Genomic DNA, 22913 nt, shown 5'->3' with positions numbered 1-22913 from the left:
ATCCAGGAACTTGTGTCAGGGACCAGGGCCCCGTGTCACAGAATGCAAAGGCAGAGAACAAAGCCTGTCCATGCTCCTGGGAGATTCCTGGCCCTTCCCTGTGCCTGCTGAGGCTCAGCTCTGTGTTTGGTACCAAAATCCACTTGAGTGCTGCTGCCGTGAAGCTGCTCAGAGAGAGCCATGAGGTGCCAGCAGCTGTGACCACACAGCTGAGCACGGCAGGAGAGCTGACACACGGGGTCTGCTGAAGGTCTGGTGTTGTTCAGAGACCACAGCAAACACACCAACTCAACCTTGCTCACCCAATGTTCAGCAGAACATGTGACAGGATTAAATGTATTGGACTTTTGTAAAAATTAAAATGATGCTATTTTTGGAGGGGGACAGATGGTGGTTTTCTACCTTTTGCTTTTATTTTAAACTTAACAGCGTGAGAAGCCCTGACATTGTACCTTTGAAACTTTTTCTGCTGCTGAGCAGGCTGGAAATGCATTAATTGATATATTGCATGTAAGTTGGGATTCGTTAGCAATTATTTAAATTCATTTGAGCTGATGAATTAAATCCCCGACGGTTACGGGGTTGGTGAGTAACAGTCACAAGACTGCAGGTTCTGGACCCCTGCAACCTTTTCCTGTTCCTGGACATCTGACAGATGAACAGACAAATGTTCACATCCCTCCTTCCTCACCTATGGGAAATTCAAAGCCCTGCTTCATGTAGGGCTGATTTTTATTTCTTTAAATGCTGAGTGATGGATGCTGACTGCTCCTGGCTGTACCTGGGGGTTTAAATTCCCGGAGAGCTGTCTGGCGGGATAGTAGATACCTCTCTCCTACTTGGCATGTACTGAGGAGTTGAAAAGTTCACTGCTGTCTTCAGGGGTCGATTTGCATATGCTCTTCCAGAGGAATGGGATGTGGTCCTTAAGCCCTATTACTCAGGGAGATGGCACTTCTGTGGCTCACGGGTATTACACCTGTAGTTACATGGGAGACCTGGAAAGGCTGGAATCTGGGTTCCTGGGTTTAAGCAGAAGAAACTGGTTTGAAACAAACCTCCATCCACTGCTGTGAAGCTCTTCCAGTATCCTGTGAGCTGGAAGCTTGGGCTCTTGCTAGAATGTATGTGTTTGGGTGTCTCCTGTGGTTTTCGTGCTGCGCAGGAGGGATGTCTGGGTGCTACCATAGTAATCAAAATTCCTAAATGTCGAACTTCCCTGTTGCCACGAGCATGGATCCTTGCATAATTGCTTCCCAAATGGAGTGTGTTGTTACCATGGCACTCCAGGTCTCCAGGAGCCTGCTCTGCCTGCCCCTTGTGAGTCCCTTTCAAAACCAGCCCCAGCCCTGGCCTTCATCTTGCTTTCTCCTTCCCCTGCACCTCCAGCTACAACCTGCTCTCTGCTCCACTAGTTTGGCTTTTCCTCTCCTCTCCTGACATGATTCACTGCTTCCTTGCCTTTCCAGGGAAGCTTTTCAGCTGCCTGCAGTTGCTGCAGCTTCTTGCTGGCTTTGCAGTTCCAGCCGTGCTCACTCCGAGCCCGTCATGCTCCGCAGCATGTTGATGCCAGTGCTAATTTCACTTGGAGATGAACAAGGGCTCAGATGCTATTAGCAGCTGCTTGGAATAATAGCAGCTGAAATGTGCTTTTTAAGGGGCTGACTGATAACTAAACAAATGATTCTTTTTCAGGTTTTTTTAAGCTGTGAGTTATTCATGACCCATTAATTTTTATTTTTTTTCAGGCTTACAGTGGAAGTTCAAGGACTAAAATTGTCACAATAGAGAGGGACTGAGTCTGCCTTGCCAAGTAATGTGTTTGGAGGCAGCGTGTCTTGCTGCAGAGCAATAAAACACTGTTCCATCAGCTTTGGGTTTCCGAGTCAGCCTGTCAAGGGGGAGTGGAGTGGATGCACATGGCTGGAAAGCAGAGCACATGCCCAGCAAACCTCCCCACGTGAACACCTAAACGTGCTTCCTGCTGTGACAGCCAGGACAGCTCCATCGCCTCCAGTGAGCTGCTGTTTGTTATGAAATTGCTGTCACAGATACTGCAAACACTGGAGACTTTAATACCCCTAAATTGGGGTGTCTGGGCTGTGCTCTGCTGGTGTTCTCGGAGGTGGGCAGTGCCAGGCTATTGCTGCCCTTGGACTGGAGCTTCTGGAAAGGGAAATGCAGAGTTAATGCACAGACTGGATCTTGCCCACTGATTGTTTCACCGAATGGCAGAGATTAATTTCCTGCCCCCTCACACCCCTTCTCCCCTCCTTTCCCTGCTATATTATGATTTCCAGCTTCCCCCTTGTCTTTCCCCTGGCACGGGCTGGGAGTTGCAGGGGGATCATGGAGGGGAGAGGAGCGGCTTGTAGAGCTCTGTGATGAGAAGGGGTCCTGGAACATGGAAAGAAATGAAGCTGAATGGCTCAAAATCAGCTCTATCAAAATAAACCCCCAGAGCAGTGAGGAGAGGCAGTTAAGCTTTTCCCATGTTATCCATGCTGTGAAAATGCCTGACTGTGTAAATATTTTGTGTCTGTTTGCTATTGAGAACGTCATAGCTAATGAACTAAACACCAACTTCCAGAACTGCCACAGTCCCTCGACAGCCAGTCTTGCTCTCCTAAAATGAGGAGAGGTGGAGGCCCTGCTTGTGTTCTGTGTTGGAGGAGGCTCCTGGTTGTGTTATTTTGCACAGCTCAGGCCCTCGTGGCCGGGGCTGCCACACCAACATTACCGATGACGCTCTGCCTGTTTAAAGGGAGAGGGTGGAGCCTGGAAATCTAAATCCGTCCTGTCGTGGCCTAGATATGGCAGCAGTGACACTAAGCAAAGGCCCTATAATTGTGTTGGTAATATTGGATAATCACATTAGGATTCTCAGCTATGGTAAATCTGTGTAGGGCTGACTGTGGCCCTGCTTTCCCCTGGCTGAGAGTCTGACCCACGACCTCCACGTAAGCTTGAACGTGGAGAGAGGTCCTTTGCTCTTAGATGTGCTGGATGTTAAGTTTGCCTGGTGGTGTTTAAAGCCTGAAGCTTAGGCAGTGCTTCAGCTGCTGCTTGCTGGAGTCGGGAGCGAGAGGGGTTTGTGAAAAGCAGGGCTTTGCCTGAGCTGTTTTGCTCTGTTGGAAGCAGATCTTTGCCCTTATGGTGTGTGTTGTCCAATGCACTCTGGAGGAATCTTTGTAGCTGGTTGCTTGGTTTTTTCCCCTTTTTCTTCCCCCCCTCCCATTAAATCCCAGTTGCCTTTTGTGTGGGGCACCAGGCTGGCGCAGATGCCAGGCTCCCGGTGCCCGGGGAGCTCACTGAGCATGGGGCTGCTGAGGGACTGCTGCTGGCCAGCCAGGGAGACTCCTCTGTGCTCTGCTTCTGAGCCAAGAGAACAGGGAAACTGCATTGCTAGTGTGCAAATTCACTTTGTGGAGATCACATTCTTTCCAGCTCTGATGTGAGCTCCATGGAGAACTTCTTGCTGCTTAAAATGGTTATTACTGGGGGAGAGCGTGGAGCCTCTTGCCTAAACTTTGAGACCTCTGGGGCTGAAGGGCTGCACGTGTGTCTCTCTGCCACAGACTGTGTTGAACAGTGAGTTTATGACCTCCTCTGCTCAGAGTTGATATGAATATGGACCAGGTGAGCACAGACTCCACCCTGATTCCCCAGCACTGCTTTCCTCTGACAGGGATGAAGCCTGGGAAGCCCCAGCCTTTGCTAGGAGGAAGTGAGCTGTGAACATGCTCTGCAAGGAGGGAAGGGGAGCTGGTGATTTGCCCAGCAAAGCTTGAATATTCTTCAAGACTTTGTCCTATGCCAGAGGGATGCTCTCCTTGGCTGGCTTGACACACAACCTGTACCTGTATCCCTTGTATAGTTTCTTGAACTAAAATATCATTAGAAACATTTATAAAATAGGAGCTGCATTTCCTGTAAATTCAGTTTAGCTCTGAGCTCTCCTGACTTTTTACAGTTGTCACTGTTATAATCTTTGAGTATGATCACTGTGAAATTCCTGATCTGGTTGCAAAAATACCTTCTTAGCTAATTTTCCGTCTGGGGAGATGCAGGTTTCAGCTGATTCTCCTGATACTGTGCCCGTTTCAGGTTTCCTGTCATGAAATACTGGGTGTCCTTTATGCTTTATCCAGCTGCCATCTACTTCCCTGCAGCTCTGGAGCTCTGATTCCCTCCTACAGCCACTTTAAATGTGCAGGACAGGGTTGCAACATGAGTGACTGTGACCATTGCTCCTTACACAGGCAAAGCTCTTCCAGCTGGACTTAGTGGTTTGCCTTTTTTCTTTGCCCTCAAGATAACTCTTAAATGTTCAGACTATTTAAATGGTGGTTGATGTCTCAAGATCTGATTTGATAAGTTTCCCAGAGCAGTTTTATCTCCACTCCAGGATGCAGCCTGTTAAAGTGCTGTTTAGGGGCAGTGGAAACAGCCTAGAGGAACAGATGAACCCACAACTGAAAGCTCAGTGAACCACCCAGGAGCTGCACTGATTTTTGGTTTAGTGGTGTTTCTCTCCCTGCACAGGTGAATATGGGGAGGTCAGACACTGAGAGCTGGACCTTTCCTCTTGGAAATGAGCACAGGGAGCTTCCCAGGGACTGCTCCTGTGCGTGAAAGGTGGTTTGTGGTACTTTGTTTTCTGTAATCTCATTTGTTTTGTAGCTTTTAGGCCTGTATGGACTGTAAGGACTTATGTCTTGGTAGTTTAGAACCCTGAGCTGAAGGAGACCCTCTTCAGGACTGCCCAGAGGACCCCGCTGTGTACTCTGCAGAGATGAGTGGGTTGTGTTCCTGACATGGAGAGTTGCTTCAAATCCTGCTCTGGGAGGTGCTGGGACAGGCCTTTAGATTGAAGCAGTCCCTTAAACTTGGCACTGTTATGCTTTAGATAAGTCAAGTGACTTAAAAAAATACAGCAAAAACCAAGGAAGTAAAGCTTGTTATTTCCTTTGAGGTAGAAGATCTGGGCTGAGGGAGGCCCTGTTTAGTTGAGTGTTGTTATCTGCTGCTCTCAGCTGCTGGCCGGGGACGAGGGTTTGTTTTGTTCTTGTTCAGAGCTGGCCTCTGGTTTATAACACACATGTACACAAACACACACGCTGTTTAGAGACATCTGGGTGTAGTAAGAGCGGGAGATGCACAGTCAGGCCCTCCTGGCTGTGCAGAACCTGCTGCTGTTGTCTGTGTGGTGTGTCCTGTGTCACCTCTGTCCCCATTGCCACCTGCCGAGTCCTGCAGGTCCCAGTGGCACCTGTGGGTCTGTGTGTGAGCCTGTGGCTGAGCTCCTCTGTCACTGCTTTGTGCATCAGCCTGCAGGCTGTTGGCACAGCCTGGGTGAAGAACAGCCCAATTTTGGGGCCTGGATCATGGGAAGCAAGCCCTGGTGATGTCCGTGTGTTCCTGAGACACGATGCAGCCTCCAGGACAGGCTCGGTGTTCTCTGTGCGTGCAACTTGAGGGTGAATAATCTTCACTTATATGGATATAAAATAACATATCAGTACCCAAATGCAACCAGAGGATTATGGAATTGGGTGGGAGAGTGAGTCATAGGCACTAATTAAATCCCAAACCCCAAGTGTCGTGTCATTCCAACGTGTAGTACTAAACCAGCAAAATGCACACACAAAGGAGAACATCAGTACAACCACCACTGCTCCAAGTCCCTCTAGTCTTTGTGCTGGGGGATCTGGAAAAGACTGGATAGCATCCCTCCAGATACCCAGAAGAGGGCTGGAGAAGGGACTGGTTTTAGCTTGTTGATGTCTGTGGCGTGTAGGGTAAGAATTTGGGGTTGAAATCAAGTCAGTGGAGAGTTTGGTGACACTGTGGTGGTGACAGGGTGACAACACCCCAGGAATAAACTGCCCAAGAGCATGTAGAGAGAGTGAGCAGAGGGTGAAAGATGTGCTGGGAGTGACTGGGGCAGTGTCAGTCGTGCCTGTAAGCGAGAGGCCGAGTCAGGTGAAATCCTGTGCCAAGATGATGTGGTGACACTTCCAGCGTGGCCTGTGTGGCTCAGAGAGCCTGGAGAGGGTGAAATGAGGCTGGGGAAAGCCTCCCTCTGTCCTCTCCTCCTGGCATACTCAACTTACCTCCTTTCAATCCGCCGGGGCAGGAATAGAATCTGCTTTTTTATGCAGATTTTGTGTTAGTCATAAAGTTGTACAACCACTGGGGAGAGGGAGGGAAGGTTGAAGGCCCTGAGTGCTCACCTTTGGGATGCTGCTTGGGGGAAGATGAGCATGAGAAAGGAGTTCAGTACCAGAGATCCTGCTGGTGATCCTGCAGGGTCTGTTGGACTGCAGCGGGTCTGGTATCTTCTCTCTGGGAACACTGCAGTGCCCCTTGACCTGCAGGGTCAGAGGAGCAGCCAACCCCCTCCTGCCTGCCAGAAACAGAGGGGTAGGAAATACTCTCTGGCTGTGTCAGTGATTAATCCCTCACCAGACCACAGCAAGCTTGGGAACAGCAGATCTAATGTTCATTTCCAGACTGGATTGGTGGCCACAGGGAGGGCCCTTTGTGACACCTGACAGTGCTGGAAAACCTCTACAAAGTGCTGCTTCCTCTGGGTAACCTGTTGTACTGTACCCAAAGTGGAATGAGAGGTGAACCTTCGGTCCCATCCTGGTGGGGTGACTTGCTCCTCTCTCTTACTATGGATGTTGTGGTTTGAGGGTCTGTTCTGCACTTGGACACCCCAAGGTGCCCTTCCAGCATGGATTTGCTTCCTGGGGACAGGCTGCAGAGCTCCTGTGAGCAGAGCAGCTCTCTGGCTGAGCTGTGTGAGCAGGGCCTGTGCTTGTGCTGCTGCTGTCAGTGAGTGCTGTGCTGTCACACTGACCCACGTGTTCTTTAGTCAGGTTCTCAGTTTTTTGCCTTGTTTGTTAATCACAGGTTTTCCCACCCTAGTAGCACCATTTTAAGACCATGACTTGAAGAACAGAGAAATTAATTTGCAAATTGCTGGTGTTTCTGGCTGTCTCCATCTGAAGGAAGTGGGAGCAGAGATAACGTTCCAGGTTGAGCTCAGTAAATCATAGATTGTACCAGTGTTGTCTTTGCTTCCTTTGATATTTTTATGACCCTGGCTATTACAGCCCTGCCTCTTACTGTGGCTTCTTAATTACACCTCAAACCACTTTAAAAACAAAACGAGTTGTATTTTTTTTAAAGGTGTTAATGCTGACGCTCTGTGACTTTAAAGGTGTTGTAGATGCTTCATAAAGCAGAAAAAGCAATGTGCAGTGATCCTGATCCTTCTAATTCCTTGTCATGTATCACAGCAGAACACCTCTCAGTGCTGCTCCCAGTTTGTGGGCACACTTGGTAATAAAAAGGAATAATGCTGGAACAGAAAACTTAATTTGGGGTGAAATATGCCATCCTGAAAACAAATAGCTCAGCAGTGATGGAGAAGTGGCATCCAAAGGGGGAAAATGGGATTTGAGATGGTGTGTTTTCAGCAGGTATGTGCAGCAATACCCTCCTGCTGGGCAGTGGAAGAGTGGAATAAAAGACAGCAGAAAGAATATATTGGTGCAGATGAATAGCCACAAAAATAGCCCTGGGATCCTACTGCCATCATAGCTGGCTGGGGGAGCTGTAGGGAAAATCAAAGGCCCATATCAAAACTAACCAGCAGACCTGGGGGGGTCACACCAGCTCATCCCAGAGACGTGATCAGTACATGACTGTGGCCCTTTGCTTTCCTTCCTGTTACTGCTGCTTTTGGGACAGTCTGGTGCTTTTTTAGGAGCTGCTGGGTGAGTCTCTCCAGACTCGTGGTGTGGTGCCCAGTAACACTTCCCAGCAGTCCCAGGAAGGTTGTTTGGAGGTCTCTGCAGCTCAGCAGCCCCAGTTGCTCCAGGGCAGGATCCCAGGGCCCCTCGGTGCTCTCCCCTGTCCTACAGATGAGTCACTTGTCCACCTCCAGCCTGGGTTTACAGCTGGGGGAGCCAAGCCTGGGTTATTCCTTCACCCCTGTTGAAAGCTGGCCTGGAGGGCTGTGGGAGAACAGCACTGGCACACGAAGTGCTTTTCCCTGGTGTGCCTGCAGAGCTCTGTGAACGCTGGCTGAAGTAATTACAGATGATTGCATTGCTCAACTTGGGCCAAAGTGTTTTCCTTGGCCTTTCTTCTTTGTGGTGACTCTGCTTTGTGAGTGACTCCAGAGCTAAGGTTTGCTGTAGCCATCTGTGTCCCTGCTAAAGATGCCCCAAAATGTTGCTACTTTAGGATCAAAAATTGCATCATAGCATGGTTTGGGTTGGAAGGAGTGACTATATACAGAACTAGGAAAAAACTCCTACTTTTGTTAAATGACTGTGTGTTAGTCCAGTTAGAGGTGTCAGAGGTGCAGGATGGGCTTCCTTGGGACAGCAGCAGAGAGCAAATGGTGCTGGTGTTGTGAGAGGATGGTGTCCAGTGATAGGGAACAGGCAGTGTCGGTGTCTCAGCTGGCTGTGGCCATGTCTGGGGGGGAAAATGAATTACTGTGTTTTAGTAAAGCTTTGGGAAGGGTGAGCTGGAAACACCCCATGCAAGGGAATCGCTGTGATTTTCCTGTAACTGGCTCACAGCATCCTGGTTGTGGGGGGAACAAACAAACCTGAGTGAGCCTGCCCCTTGTACTTAGGAAGGTAAATGCTAAGGAAGTTCTTCTGGCTTGTGAGATAAAGCAAAACATGACATAATTCTTGGTGGATAAGGATCAGTGAGTATTGGAACTGTGCAGCTGAGGAGTGGCTTTGTGCCTGGCTCAGCAGAACACTTAATTTGAAGTGCCTGCTGGCACAGCCAGAGCTCAGAGTGCCTCACCGGCCCTCCCTGGAGGCTGAGCGTTCCCGGGGCTCTTTTGGGGACATCTGAACAGCACTTGGCTTGTCCCCTCAGCTGCAGGGCTGGGGCACAGTGGGCTCTCTGCACAAGAGTCTGGAGGGGGATGAGATGGAGCTAAAACACAGCAAACTGGGACCAATTCCGTGGAAAACCACAGGCACTGTTTGTCCAGCTCAGAAAAGAATTTCACCCCTGAAGAATAAAGTTTTTAGTGGCATTCACAGTGTTTATCAGCAGCTGTGGTAATTCCAGGTATTGTTAATTTGCTTGTAGAAGGGTGATGGAGAAAATTCAAAATGAAACACTGATTCCTTATTTAATTTTGAAAGTGGGAATTGATGATTAGACAGTTTCAAGGCTGATGATCTGACTGACTTAACTGAAAAGGGGAGCAATTCCTCCTCAAACCCAACAGCTTTTGGGTTATTCAGCACAGCCCTGGAAAAAAATGAGGGATGTGATTGGAGACAAACCTTGAAAATGTTTGCAGAGGGAAGACATATCCATGGAGATGTTTTTGTAGCTGCTCTTGCCGAGCTCGGACGTGCAGCTGGGAGATCATCGTGCTGTGTCTCCTTTGCTCCTGTGCAAACAGCACTTGGTGTCTCTGGAGGTACACTGAGCAGGATTTTAGAGGGAGCTTTGCCTAATTGCCTTTGGATGAGGCTGTACCTGTTTGTTGGCGTACCTGCTGTCTCTAGCAGGGGACCAGCAGAGGTGGGGAACACAGGAATGTGTTCTGGGAGCACTGGTGGCCTTTGCTTCTGCAGATCCTGTGAAGTCCAACCTCCTTTTCTCTGTGTGCACAGGGCAGAGTCCAGCCCTGCTCCTGGACTATGATTAACTCAGGTGAAGTGGTCTCTTGAGTTGGGGCTTCAAACACTGCCTAGCTCCAGCTGAACTTGCTTTATTTTGGCCCAGCATGGACAAAGCGTGGTGGGATTCTTGTGCTGTCCTGGGCAGGGCTGGGGGTTGGACTTGGGTCCTTGTGGGTCCCTTCCAACTGAGGATATTCTGTGATTCTCTGCAAACAGGGTCTGTCTGGCAGGCACAACACATGCCTGCAGGAATGCTGTGTTTGAGTTACCTGAGGGGGTGAAGATGTGGAGCGGGGCTGAGGAGGTGGTGGTGATGGCACATTTGTGGTGGTAGGAAGGGGGTTCTCAGGTGGTTCCCTTACCACCCCCAGCATGCCATCCCAGAAGGAGCAGGTGTGTCCATGTGTCCATGGAGGGTGAGGGGTGTCCGTGGAGGGTGAGGGGTGTCCGTGGAGGGTGAAGGGTGTCCATGGAGGATGGGATGTGTCCATGGAGGGTGAGGGGTGTCCATGGAGGATGAGGGGTGTCCATGGAGGATGAGGGGTGTCCATGGAGGGTGAGGGGTGTCCATGGAGGATGGGATGTGTCCATGGAGGATGAGGGGTGTCCATGGAGGATGGGATGTGTCCATGGAGGATGAGGGGTGTCCATGGAGGATGGGGGGTGTCCATGGAGGATGAGGGGTGTCCATGGAGGATGGGATGTTTCCATGGAGGATGGGATGTGTCCATGGAGGATGAGGAGTGTCCATGGAGGATGAGGAGTGTCCATGGAGGATGAGGGGTGTCCATGGAGGATGAGGGGTGTCCATGGAGGATGGGGGGTGTCCATGGAGGATGGGATGTGTCCATGGAGGATGAGGGGTGTCCATGGAGGATGAGGAGTGTCCATGGAGGATGAGGGGTGTCCATGGAGGATGAGGTTTGTGCTGTTCACACTACAGTTGCAGAGGCAGCACTTACTGGGCTTGGCTGATTTATGGGATCCCTGGTGGAAGGCACCTCTAGAGGAGCTTGTCACAACAGGGTGATGGAAGAAGCAACCCATTTGTCTGTGCTCTTCCTCACCATAACACCACTTAGTGCAGATTCCGTGGAACAGCAATGCTGTGGGTGATTGCAGGTCAGCATTGCTGGGTGCAGGAGGATTCCAGACGTGCAATCCACGTGAATCCCTTCAACTGAGCCCTGTGCTATCTCCTTACCTTGGAGCAGCTCGGGGGGATCACGTGCAGCCCTGGGCAGCTGCTCTTACCTAGTTTAGCAGTGCTTGCCTGGCTGTGAACAGCTCTGCATCCTGCTGAAATTACAGAAGGGCTGAAAACATAACTACCAGTGCTGGCAACGGGCCAGTGCCCTGACACAAACCTGCATGGAAAATTGCTTTGGCATCTGTATTGACTGGAGATAATTGGAACTTGCCAGTATTTTTTCAGCTTATCCTAAAACCTTTTAGCAAGAACAGCAGTCAGGCCAGCAGTGTGTAGCATGATAACCATGTTTCCCTGCTGTTGACACAGGCCTAAAGTGCCAAAGAGGCACAAAAAATGTTTCCCCAGAGAGCTGTGGCTGGTGCTGGCTCTGAGCTGATGGTGATCCCAGCACTGACCGTGTGCTGCCTGCTCAACAGTGTTAATGTGTCTTAAGAATGAGCATATAAATATCTTTTTGTATCTTAGAATGAGAATAATATTAAAATACAGCTTCTGCTGGCTGGTATAGAAAGGAGTTGAATTTCCTTCAGAACTTTTAACTCACAGGCACTTGTGCAGGGGAAAACTGTCCTCTGAGCTGACACTCAGGCTTAGTTCTTGCTTTTGTCCCTTCTGGTGCTTGCAAATCTCTGGATTTATTCGCAGCTGAAGCCTGGACTGATCTCTTGCCTTTTGCTTTCCATATGTTCACTGGAAAAGAGGCTCTACCAGCAAAGACCCAGGATGTTCCTGGTGCCTGGAATACTTTGCCTCTGAGCTCTGCCTGTGTGGGACCCACCCTTGCTGGCCCCATGTGGCACAAAGATCTGCCTCCACTCCAGGCAGCTCAGGCTCCTGCGCTGACCTTGGCAGGCTGGGAGTCCCACAGATCCCAGGATGTCTGTTCCCTTGGAGCTGCTGTTCCTGGCCTGCTCCTGCCTTCTCTGAGAATACCAGTAAATGGTCCTGTAATGTGCATCTGGCAGGGCTTCAGCATCGTTGCTTGTCCATTTGTCTTTCATCTACTGCCTTTCAGCTTTGCCCAGATTTAGCAAAGTTGGGGGTTGGACTGGAGTAAGGAGGGAGAAATTGGTTGTGGTCTGAGGCTCTGGAAGCTGAAGGTCCTTGAGGCTGAGGAGGTGGTGGTTTGTAGATCTGTTATGGGCAAGGAGGAAGGGTGACCCAGCTGTTAGGAAGTTAAAAGCCAAGGTGAGGGTATTCATTTCAGCCTTGTGCTGTGAGAGACTTTCAGAGTTCAGAGGGTGCTGAGTGCTTGTCTGAGCAAAGCCTGGCTGTGGGCTGGGCAGTGACCAGGCAGGTGCTCCCACCCTTACCCTGCAACCCCTGGGATAGATCCACCAGCTTTGGGGAACAGCTCCTCCTCTGCTGGGTGATGCTGCTGGTGGGGGAAGCAGAACTCTTAAATCCATTAGAAAGTCTTGGTTAGGCAGTGCTGGCTGCAGTCCAGGTGCTTGACAGCTCTGTCCCTCCCTGGGCTGTGCTGGGCTGGCTGATGCTGCTGAGGGAATGTTTCAGGCATCTGGTGGGTCCTGCTGCCCCTCTCCTGTCACACCTGGCTGGGAAACCTGAGCTGTGTTTGATGCCAGCTGCTTGACCCCAGCAGTGCTGCTCCTGAGCTCCCTCCAGGGGCACAGCTCCTTCTGAGCTGCTCTTTGGGCCTGAATCTGAAGTATTGGCTGCAGTTTGCCATAAAAAGGTTTCAAATGCTTCAAATAACCTGCATGTGCACCTTCACTCCAGCCTTAATGTGTTCAACTTTTATCTGCAGTGCAACAGTTTGGGGCCAGTGCCATTTGCTTTGCACAGTTGGTAATAGACATTTGGGGGATTTGGGAGGTGGAGGATAGACCAAAGCTCCCAAATCATCTTCTGTGCACAGAAAACTTGACAGGAAATCTCTCCAGGTCTGGGCACGGAGTGCCAAGGACACCCCTGCCATTTCAGACCCTCAGGTACACAGTGGTTGTGGCATGAGCAGCCCGTGAGCAGATGTACCTTCAGCTCTGCCCTTGGCCTGGCAGGCCCCAGCACTCCTGGAGGGAGCAGGATTCCTGCTGTGGCCCCGCTGTGCTCTGGCAGGTGGCTGTGCCTGCCCCGTTCCTGTGAATGTGTGTGATGTGTGACAGCCTGAATGCTGTGCCCTGCCCATGCTCCTTTGGAGGGCAGGCTGTGGGAGAGGGTTCTCAGTAACCTTCAGACTGACCTGTGTCCTGCCAATGGACTTGGATCTTGGATTTCTGGAGCCATTTGTGTGTGAGGAGTGTCTCTACCCTCTTCCCTCATCCTCCTGCAGTTTTACTCTTTGCAGCCCCGTTCTCTGCATGTCAGACTGGGAGTGCTGAAGCCAATTAGCAGTGGAAGGTGTAATAAATGCAGAGAAATTCAAATTTGGGTGGTATTTTTCACACCTTCTGGTTTAAATGTGGAGTGACCACCTGAGGGGAGTTAGACATCCTTGATTCTCTTGTGCCTTTCTGGACTAAATCCTGGGTACCATCAAAACCTGGGAAGGAATGTTGTGGTCTGCTTTAGCTGAGGCAGGTGGGCCAGGGGATGTTTGAGTTGTTTGAAAGTAAAACTCCCCAATGGATGTGGATCATCAGATTCTGCTTCTCTGTTGGCACAGTCCCTTTCTCTGGGTCGCTGTGTGGAAAGCTCTGTGTCCCTGATGGAATCAGCCCTTGTTTCTCGGTGGAGCTCTGCTGCTTTTCCCAGGGGCAAAATTGTCCTGCTTTAATGTGCAGCCAGAGGGAGTTTAATAATAAAGTAACCAACTGGGTTCAGTGGTTGTGCACAGCTGGTGTGAGGTGTCCTCAGCTGAAGCTGCAGGAGTCAAAGGTGAGGGGGAGGAGGGCACGAGGGTGACTTGTAGAAGTGCAGATGTTGCAAGATCCTCTTGAATGTATTTGTGTCACTGCTGCATTTGGAAGATGCTCCAGGCCATGTGTCTGTGTTGATGTTTCACTCCTGTATCAGAAAGCATTAGTTTAATTTTTATTACTTTATTTATTTTTTATATTCTGAATATATATATATTTTATATTCTGAATGTCTCTCTCCTCTGAGCTCTTGGGATGCTTTAGCTGTGCTCTCCCTTGCACAGAATGTAGTTTTCTGTGCCAGTTGGCTTGTAAGCAAATACCATGATGTGCATATTCTAACGAGGGTGCTCTGGAGGTGACTTTGTTAATTAGCCCAGGATCCAGATAGAGGAAAAGGACCTGTGCTAATGAGGCATTAGCAGTTGGTCTGAAGAGGCACCAGTCCCACCCAGCTGAAGCAAAGATTTAGGAGGAGGTTCTTGGGGTTAGTGGAGCTGCTTTTTTTTTTTCCTAAAGTTTAATTGCTCTATTTTTGCTGCTCAGCTCGTGTTTCCTTTTGCTGAGCACAGCACTGTAAACAGAGGTCCTGGATCCTGCAGGCCTGACCAGGAGCTGGGAGAAGAGAACTGAACCCCTGGAGAGGAGGGGAGACTTCTCATAGGTCACTGCTGATTTCTCATTTTTGGGGAAAAAGGCCTCCCAAAAAAGTCTTGTGATTACAAAAAAATTTTGATGATGACTGAGCTGTAATAAATTGGAAAAAACCCCTTTTTTTTTCTTAATGTTTTCTCTAGGTTGTGTCTGAGATTGATGGAAGTATTGTACAGAAATTGAAAAAAAAGAATCCAAACCTGATCTCTCCAGTGATTTTGGGAAATGTAAAATGTTAAGACAGTAGGGATTGGGGAAGCTGTGTTGGTTATGGGTCCCTTATCTCTTACTGGCTCCACTGTGGGTTATAAGAGGGGGAATTAAAATCAGTAGTGCTGTGTTGCTTTTTTCAGCAGCCACCCTTTGGGCTAAAGATCCCCAGTGGGATGTGGGGATTTGTTCTTCCAAAAACGAGGCAAATGTGGCTGGGGAGAACAATAAAGCTACTGCTGCGGGTTCAGGAGCTCTTAGAAACGACTTGTAATTTGAGATCCTCAACTTGCAGCAGCTTCAGGGAGAGAGTCGGGGTTATTTTGGGGTCTGAATGTGAGCAGTGTGGAGGGAGGCCCCGCAGGGCTCCGAGGGCTTGGAAGCAGCTGTGGGACGTTGTATCCCAGGGCCATGTCCCAGTTTTCTCCATGGGAATGTCCATTTTGCAGCCGGGGTGTAGTTTTTAAGACTTTTAGTTGAAGTCTGGATGCTTTACGCTTTTTTTCCTTCCCCCCCCTTTTTTTTTCCTCTCCTCCTTCTGTTGCATATTTTTGCAACATCTCTGGGGCTGCTCCTAAAAGTCAGTGGGGCTTCCTAGGAAATGCTGCTCTAGTTCCTGTGGCAAACTGTGGTGTATAAAACAGGGGGTTGCATGCCAAGAGAGGTTTCTGGTCGGCAGCTCTGGAGCCGACAGGTGTGTTGTTTGCATCTGTACCTCCTGTGTTGTTTTGGCAGATGGGCTGTAATGTCAGAAGAGCCATTTGATAACAGAGAGGGTCATGCATTGATCACAGCAGTGTGATCTGGCCATTTGCTCTTCTTCAGTCTTTTCTTAGTGAAAATAAAGCCCAGTTTTAGTGAAAGCTTCAGTGGGCCTTCTGGCTGTGGTGGTTGGTTGGTTAACAGCTTGTAAGCACTGGTGGTTGCAAGAGTGGAGTCGTCACGTGCAGCCTGTTTTAACGCTGAGTTTTACTCAGATTTAGTTTCTGTTTGTCACGTGTGACATGTCACATGGTGGAGGCAACTCCTGTAGGTGCTGAGTAACCACCAGGTACAAACATGTCTGGTGGAACTGTGTGTGGGGTTGGTCTGCTGGTTTCTGGCAGCTGGTGAAGAACGAGATTCACCGACGGGCTCAGACTTTGACAGGGGAATTCTTTGGGGTGTGAGTTGCCTTTTGTGGTGTGCAACTGCTGCCCTCGTTGCTGTGGGACTTCTGAAGGCCACGGCAGCCCTGACACACAACTCACTGGTGAGCTGATGCTTTAGAAGTGCTGCAGCTTAACTGGAGTGTGTGGTGCAGTGTGAGGTACCAGAGAGCAAATGAGGTGCTGTTGGGTGGTGGCACCAGCAGTGTCATCGTGCCTCCCTTTTTACCACCTTGCAGCACTTCTGGCTCCTTGGATCCCTGGGCCTCTTTGTTCTGATTCATTCCGATCTCTGGAGCCATGTGTGAAACTCTGATGCCTTTATTCCCCATCCTCAGTCACCTTCCTGTGTCTGCCAGAACCACAAATACAAACCCTGTGTTTGGGTGCAGTGCTGACAGAGATGAAAGGCTTTCATCCTAAACAAGTCAATTTATCCTGGGAGTCCTGGCTTTACTAATAGCAATGACCACAGAATGAATTGTGGCTTTTGGTCCCTTGTTCTTCTGTCCTCTTTTAAGAGCACAAACATCAAACCATGTGTGGGAGATGTTTCTTCTGCTTCTTGCACAAATCAGCTTTGTAATGTAACTTGGATGCTTCAGAGTCGGGGAGCCTTTTAAGTTTAGGGCTGTGGTGGTTCAGTGGGTGATCTGTAGCTCTGATTTCTGTCCAAGGCAGTGTTGCTGTCCTTCAGCTTTCTTCTCATGATGGAGTTAATGGAGCAGTGTGTGGCAGGATAAGGAACCGGTGTAACTGTGTGGTTTTATGGAGGTGTTAAATGTTAACTTTGCTGCCGTTGATTGAAGATTTACCCCCTTGGATCCCTTTTAGTTCCCAGAAATAACTGTCTGGGCAGAGCTGGAGGCTCTGGAGCCAAGCACAGGCGGAGCACTCCCACCGTGGAGTGGTGGCAGCTGCTCAGTGCCCTCCCTCTCCTGACTGTTCCAAGGCAGGGATGGGGTTGGAAGCGAAGACCAAGAGGTTTCTTTGTTAATGAACAGGGTGATTTTGTGTCTCCCACAGGTGGCTTTGCAATAGTGTTTCTGGTGAGGACGAGCAATGGGGTGAAGTGTGCCCTGAAGAGGATGTACGTCAATAACGAGTACGACCTGCAGGTCTGCAAGAGGGAAATCCAGATCATGGTGAGTCACTGGGCTGTGCTGGGACACCACACTGCAGTGCAGTGCTGGGAGAGCCTGGTCACCTTCTGCCTCTGACCTCTGTAACATCGGGTCACAAACTGCATTTTCTTAGCAAAACTGACTTCTTAGCAAAACCCGACTCCTGGAGTTATGTGACCGGGAAAGTCTAATATTGAGTTATTTCAAATGTTCCAGTGGCCAAACAAAACCTGATAGCTAAAAAACCCAGGGAGTTTCAGGAAAATGGGGGGAGAAAAAAAGCTCCTGTGTCAACAGGCTTAATGGGAGAAGGAAGAGCTGAAGAGGCAAGCATGGCTGGGGGTGCTGGAATTCAGTCTGACAGTCTTCAGTTGAGAGCTAAAGTCTTCAGCCTGTTAGACCTCATCAGAAAAGGCTGATGGTTCTGATGTAGCTGTGTCTGAACTGCAATCAGTGCAGGAATGGCAGACCCCCATCCTGAGATAAATCTATATCACAGCAGCTTCTCCTCCTTTGGGGCAGGATGAAGGTTATCTTGGCATCGATGGGGTTGGGAGATTTAAACAGTGTTTGTGGGGTGGTTACTGTCAGGGTTTTTGAAATGGGAAAGTGTCTGTAATGAGCTCTGGGATATTTCTCTAGATTATATATATACAGGACTTGTATGATAGGGTAGCTGTTTTAAACTTTGCATCTCTGAACAAAGACAAAATGGAGATGATCCAAATAGATTTGCAGCCTGGTAAACATGAGAAGTGCCACTTCTGAAGTTGTATCCAAAGATATTGATGAATGTTTAGAGCAGCTGCAGGTGGGGAAGGAAATATAAAATCTATAAAATCCTCATTCTGTGAATTTACCACATAAGGTACAGGTTTGAGGTAGATGATCAGATCAGAAACTCTTACCTGTGGCAATTCTGGGTGTGATTTTTGAAGTAGCTTTAATGGAAGTGCTGGTGTTCGTGATAGCACAATGAAGCTTTGGGCATGGTTTGTCATCCCCATGGCTCCGTGGGAAAAGTTGAGATCAGATCTCACATCAAAGGTTTTAGCTGTGCTCACAGACCTTGTTTACTTGGGTTTTACTTGCTGGTGCTTTCTGTTGTCTCCGTGTCTTTGGTGCCTTTGGAATGTGTGGCTTGCCTGGAAGGTGAGGGTGAGGAGGACCCTTCTTACTCAGCAGGTCCTCTTGCTCCTGGACTGGATCCTAGGCACATCTTTGTCCTAAAGGGAAACAATTCCTTCTTTCCCAGCTTTTCTGCAATAAGGAATTATTTTAAACTTCGGTTTTTGCAGCCCTACAGTGTCAGAGCAGGATGTGTCCAGCAGAACCTTGATTTCCTTTATTGGTGAAGCTGAGCATCAGACTGACCTGTGTGTGAAGCTGGAGTCCCAAAGAAATGACTTCTCCCTGCAGGTTTAGCATGTTGTCCCCATGGCAGGGGGGTGGAACTGGATGATGTTTAAGGTCCCTTCCAACCCAGACCAGGCTGTGATTCTATGAAAAGTCATTGATACGAGAACCTGTGCTTTAACCCATTGGGTTACTTAAAATAAGGCACTTTGAAAAGCAAGGTTAAGATTTATTTTGTTGGTTTAGTGGATTTTTATAGTGAAGATTCGGGATATTTTTTGTCAGACGAGACAAGTAAGTACAACATGTCCTGCATGACCACCATCACCATCTGCCCTGTGCAGAGGAGGAGCTCTGGGGGCTTAGCCTGGGGATGTGCCAAAATCTGGACCAGTCCTGAACAGGTTAATGCACCAGGCTGGCTGTTTCTCTCCTGTTTGTCTCAAATCTTTCTGGAAGGAAAACAGGTAGAGACAGAGCTCAGGTTTGTTCAGGCTCTGCGTTGTGATTAACCCAGAGTGACAGGAGCCTGTGCAGCGTGGAGGAACCAGAGCAGGAGGTTGCTGCCCTGCATGGCTGGCTCATGGCTGGAATTTCTGTGCCTTGCAGCGGGACCTGTCTGGCCACAAGAACATCGTCGGGTACATCGACTCCAGCATCAACTCCGTGAGCAGCGGGGACGTGTGGGAGGTGCTGATCCTCATGGACTTCTGTCGGGGTGAGTGTGGGCTTGGCGTGCTGGCCATGGGTGGGCTGCTCCTTCAGTGCCTGCAGGGAACTTGCACAGCATCTTCCTTCAAAAATAAAAGCTGTTCCTAGGCCTGGCCCTTTCTTGGCTGCCAGGAAGCTGTTCTGAACAAAGCAAAGCCAGAACTGGGGGTGGAGAAGTGGACTGACATGTGAGGCTGTGGGGACTCTACTCGTGGGATTGGTACCACCTTTACTCCTGCCCAGGGTAGGCCTGGATCCTTTCCATTGTGAAGGAGAACCCTAAAGTACATGTTGCTGTTGTCTGTAGGCTGGTCCACACAAGAAGTGGCTCTTCTAAAGCTCCCAGACTGTGGAATGAAATTTTTCTTCTCTTTATGTTGCATTGCAAGCTTTGTTCCATTTCAGCCTGACTGAGGGTTGTTCTGGAAGAAGTGTGACATGGATAATGTGAAGCCAAAAAGCATTCCTCTTACCTCTGACCTTTTTGCTTGGCTTTCTGTAGCCAGACAGGCTCTTCCAGCCGTCCCAAAGCTTTGATCTTTGTGGCTGGGATGTGGTGCTTGGAACATGACGTGTGTGCTGGGCTCAGGTGCCTCTCTCAGGAAGAGCATTTAGCAAAAATAATGTTTTGGCCAGGTGACCTCAGAAGTCTGTGGCTGGTTTGGATGGTGGCAGTCAATGCAAATAAGTATTTTTGGGCCTGTCTGGCTTTTGACTGAAGCTGAGTGCATTGCAGCAAGGGCATCTAGATGTTAAAATGCCTTTAAACATGAGCAGTGCAGGTTTCTGTTCTGCCATGTCCTCTTTGCTGCTTTGGGTCATGCAGGAATCTTGAGTGCCTTGCACTGGGTTTGTTTGGTGCTGAAAGGAAGACCCTACTGTGTAGTTTGGCTGAAGGAATCATTCAGTAAGCTCTTTGTAAGCTCAAACCTAACTCTCCCAAGGAATAGTGTGGTCAGTGGGCCTGGCAGTGCCAGGGGATCCCTGCCCAGCTCCATGTGCAGAGCCCACCGTGGGGGGAACTGCAAACTGAGCGACTCACAGGCACTTCCTCCAGCTGCATTGGCCAAGGCTGGGGCTGATAAGTAAAATCCATCTTTCTAAGGAGTTTCCTTCCATCTGAAAGGAGGAGAGCTGCAAGATGGCATTTCTGACGTGGCTTGCTCTTGCCAGATGCTCTGCTGAGCACAGGCCTGCCTCTGTCTGCAGCACTCAGACTGGAATGGTTGTTACACATGGATTTTCCTTTTGTGGCAAACGGTTTCCAAACCAAATCAGTGTCTTTGTGTGCAGAACCACACTCACTTTGAGTGTAAAATGTTCACAGCTGTACTATTTATTAAACTGAGTTTTTCTTTCCTACCATGGAAGTTTTCCGACACTTGTGATGTGGAGTGATACAGTTCTGCTTGGCCAAAGCCTCAGAAGGGAGTTTGTCTATATGGGGCATTTTGAGAGGGAAAGAACCTCTGGATTGTTTTGGAAAGGCCTTGACAGCAACAAAACCTCAAAGTTGAGGCCAATTCAGGACTCGTTCATGAAAACTTGGTTTTGTTTGTCTGGAGTTTCCCTTGTTACAGATGGATTTTTAATTTCTTTGCCAGTTGACAACTTCAGCCAAGCCACTGAGTGTGTGGGTTTTCTGAGTGTCTCCTTCCCTCCCTCCTCTTGCTTACATGTGGCAAGCTAATCTGTGGGCTGTGGATGCCCCAGATTCAACCTTTTATTCCTCTAGTTGGACAAAATAAGTCTTACTCGGAAGAAAAAGAGAAAATTATGTGGCTTAGTCAGTATAACTTGAGTTATACTGACACAGCCAGGGGAGGGTGGGCTGTGGGAGCTGGTGTGATGCTCTGGAAGCTCTGCCTGGAGCCCAGGTGAGCTGTAACACCTGCCCAGGTGAGCTGTAGCACCTGCCCACGTTATGCAAACCCTGGGATTTAAGGGAGGAGATGAGAACAAAACAAGCTGAGTAAGCAGACTGCAAAAAGCCACTGGGGAAGGTTTGTTATGAGCTTAATTTGAACTCATGAGCTCCTCATGTGCCACCTGCAGAGCCCCAGTGTGGGGAGCAGAGCAGGACAAGGGTGTCTGGGGCACTGGGGCTCACCTCGTGTGCCTGTTTGTCTGAGCTCACCCTGTGTGCCTGTTTGTCCCAGCTCACCCCGTGTGCCTGTTTGTCCCAGCTCACCCCGTGTGCCTGTTTGATGGGAGCTCACCCTGTGTGCCTGTTTGATGGGAGCTCACCCTGTGTGCCTGTTTGATGGGAGCTCACCCCGTGTGCCTGTTTGATGGGAGCTCACCCTGTGTGCCTGTTTGATGGGAGCTCACCCCGTGTGCCTGTTTGTCCCAGCTCACCCTGTGCCTGTTTGTCTGAGCTCACCCTGTGTGCCTGTTTGATGGGAGCTCACCCCGTGTGCCTGTTTGTCCCAGCTCACCCCGTGTGCCTGTTTGTCCCAGCTCACCCTGTGTGCCTGTTTGTCCCAGCTCACCCCGTGTGCCTGTTTGTCCCAGCTCACCCCGTGTGCTGTTTGTCTGAGCTCACCCCGTGTGCCTGTTTGTCCCAGCTTACCCTGTGCCTGTGTGATGGGAGCTCACCCTGTGTGCTGTTTGTGCAGGAGGGCAGGTGGTGAACCTGATGAACCAGCGCCTGCAGACCGGCTTCTCCGAGAGCGAGGTCCTGCAGATCTTCTGCGACACCTGTGAGGCCGTGGCCAGGCTGCACCAGTGCAAGACTCCCATCATCCACAGGGACCTGAAGGTGAGCTCTGTGCTCCAGGGGCCAGCAGGGAATGTCGGAATAACCCGGGATGTGGGGGCAGTTTGGGATATAAGGAAGATGTTAAGCCCTTAGAGAGTGGCCAAAGGAGGCAACGAGGATGGGGAAGGACCTTGATTTGAAGCTGTGTGAGAACACTGAGGGCACTTGGTGTGTTCAGCTGGAGAAGAGGGGACTGAGGGGAGACCTCAGTGCAGTTCCAACTCCCTAAGGAGGGGCAGGGACTGAGCTCTGCTCTGGGGGACCAGTGACAGCACCCAGGGAATGGCTGGAGCTGTGTCAGGGCAGACTCAGGTTGGATCTCAGGACAAGGTTCTTCCCCCAGAGGGTGGTTGGGCACTGCCCAGGCTCCCCAGGGCAGTGGGCACAGCCCCAAGGCTGCCAGAGCTCAGGGAGGGTTTGGCTGATCCTCTGGGGCACAGGGGGTGACTCTTGGGGATGGGCCTGTGCAGGGCTGAGGGTTGGACTGGATGATCCTTGTGGGTTCCTTCCAACTCAGCACATTCTGTGATTCTGTGATCCTCACTGTCTGCCTGCTGCCTACGCCAGTGCCAGTGCTGTGCTTCCCTCGTTAGTAATGAGGAAAAGTGGGCATGAATACACCTCTCTATTGGAAGATAAAAAAAGAAATGAGCCTCTCATTGCTGCTCACCATATGTTTACCATCTATAGATCTCTTTAAACACAAATGTTTGTGAATAATTCTGGTTTGCACACGTGCCAGAGTGTACTTGATGAATTATTCACAGTGACTTTCTACCCCCTGAAACGCCCTGGATGATTTAAGGTTGTTCACAAAAAATATGCTATGAGGTTGTTACCTGGACCCACATTAAAAGGAGGTGTTGGCCGTGGGGCAGGAGTTGTTAGGAGCTTTTGGAACTGGCCTCTAGAGCCCTGACCATGAAAGTGTGTTGTAAAACTGTGCATGCTTAGCTGGGAACAGGGCTGGGCCTGCAAGGAGAGCTTGGGAAAAATCCCATGCCTGTAATCAAGCAAACAAAAAGATGTTCCCTTTCCTCTCAACGAGCTTGTAAAATGCCGGAATAAAATATTCAGCCAAGAAGGAAGGAGGCTGCTGAGCAGATTTGAAATTCAGATGTGCTTTGTGGGGCAGGTTCTATTTTCAGAGCCCTCACAGATGTTTGTTTGTGCCGCATTGTTTTGTGGGAGCCAAAGATGCCCCGTGTGCAGGGAGAGCCAGGTGGGGCAGGGG

At 49.7% G+C, this 22913-nt stretch overlaps 1 protein-coding gene across 12 annotated transcripts in view; it reads left to right on the top strand.

Moving 5' to 3' along the window:
- AAK1 (AP2 associated kinase 1) overlaps positions 1–22913 on the top strand; it is an 83708-nt gene that overhangs the window by 8962 nt on the left and 51833 nt on the right. For all 12 annotated transcript variants that reach the window (XM_051812044.1, XM_051812046.1, XM_051812055.1 and 9 more), the window contains exons 3-5: positions 16754–16872; positions 18817–18925; positions 21537–21679. In XM_051812044.1, the coding sequence (XP_051668004.1) occupies positions 16754–16872; positions 18817–18925; positions 21537–21679 (371 nt within the window). The remainder of the gene's footprint in view (positions 1–16753; positions 16873–18816; positions 18926–21536; positions 21680–22913) is intronic.

This window comes from Manacus candei, unplaced genomic scaffold (genome assembly GCF_025592945.1).
Source record: "Manacus candei isolate 608988 ecotype Guabito, Panama unplaced genomic scaffold, ASM2559294v1 h1tg000084l, whole genome shotgun sequence".
Taxonomy (NCBI): domain Eukaryota; kingdom Metazoa; phylum Chordata; class Aves; order Passeriformes; family Pipridae; genus Manacus; species Manacus candei.
Note: the sequence above shows the minus strand (reverse complement) of the source record. Positions and strands in the feature narration are given on the sequence as shown.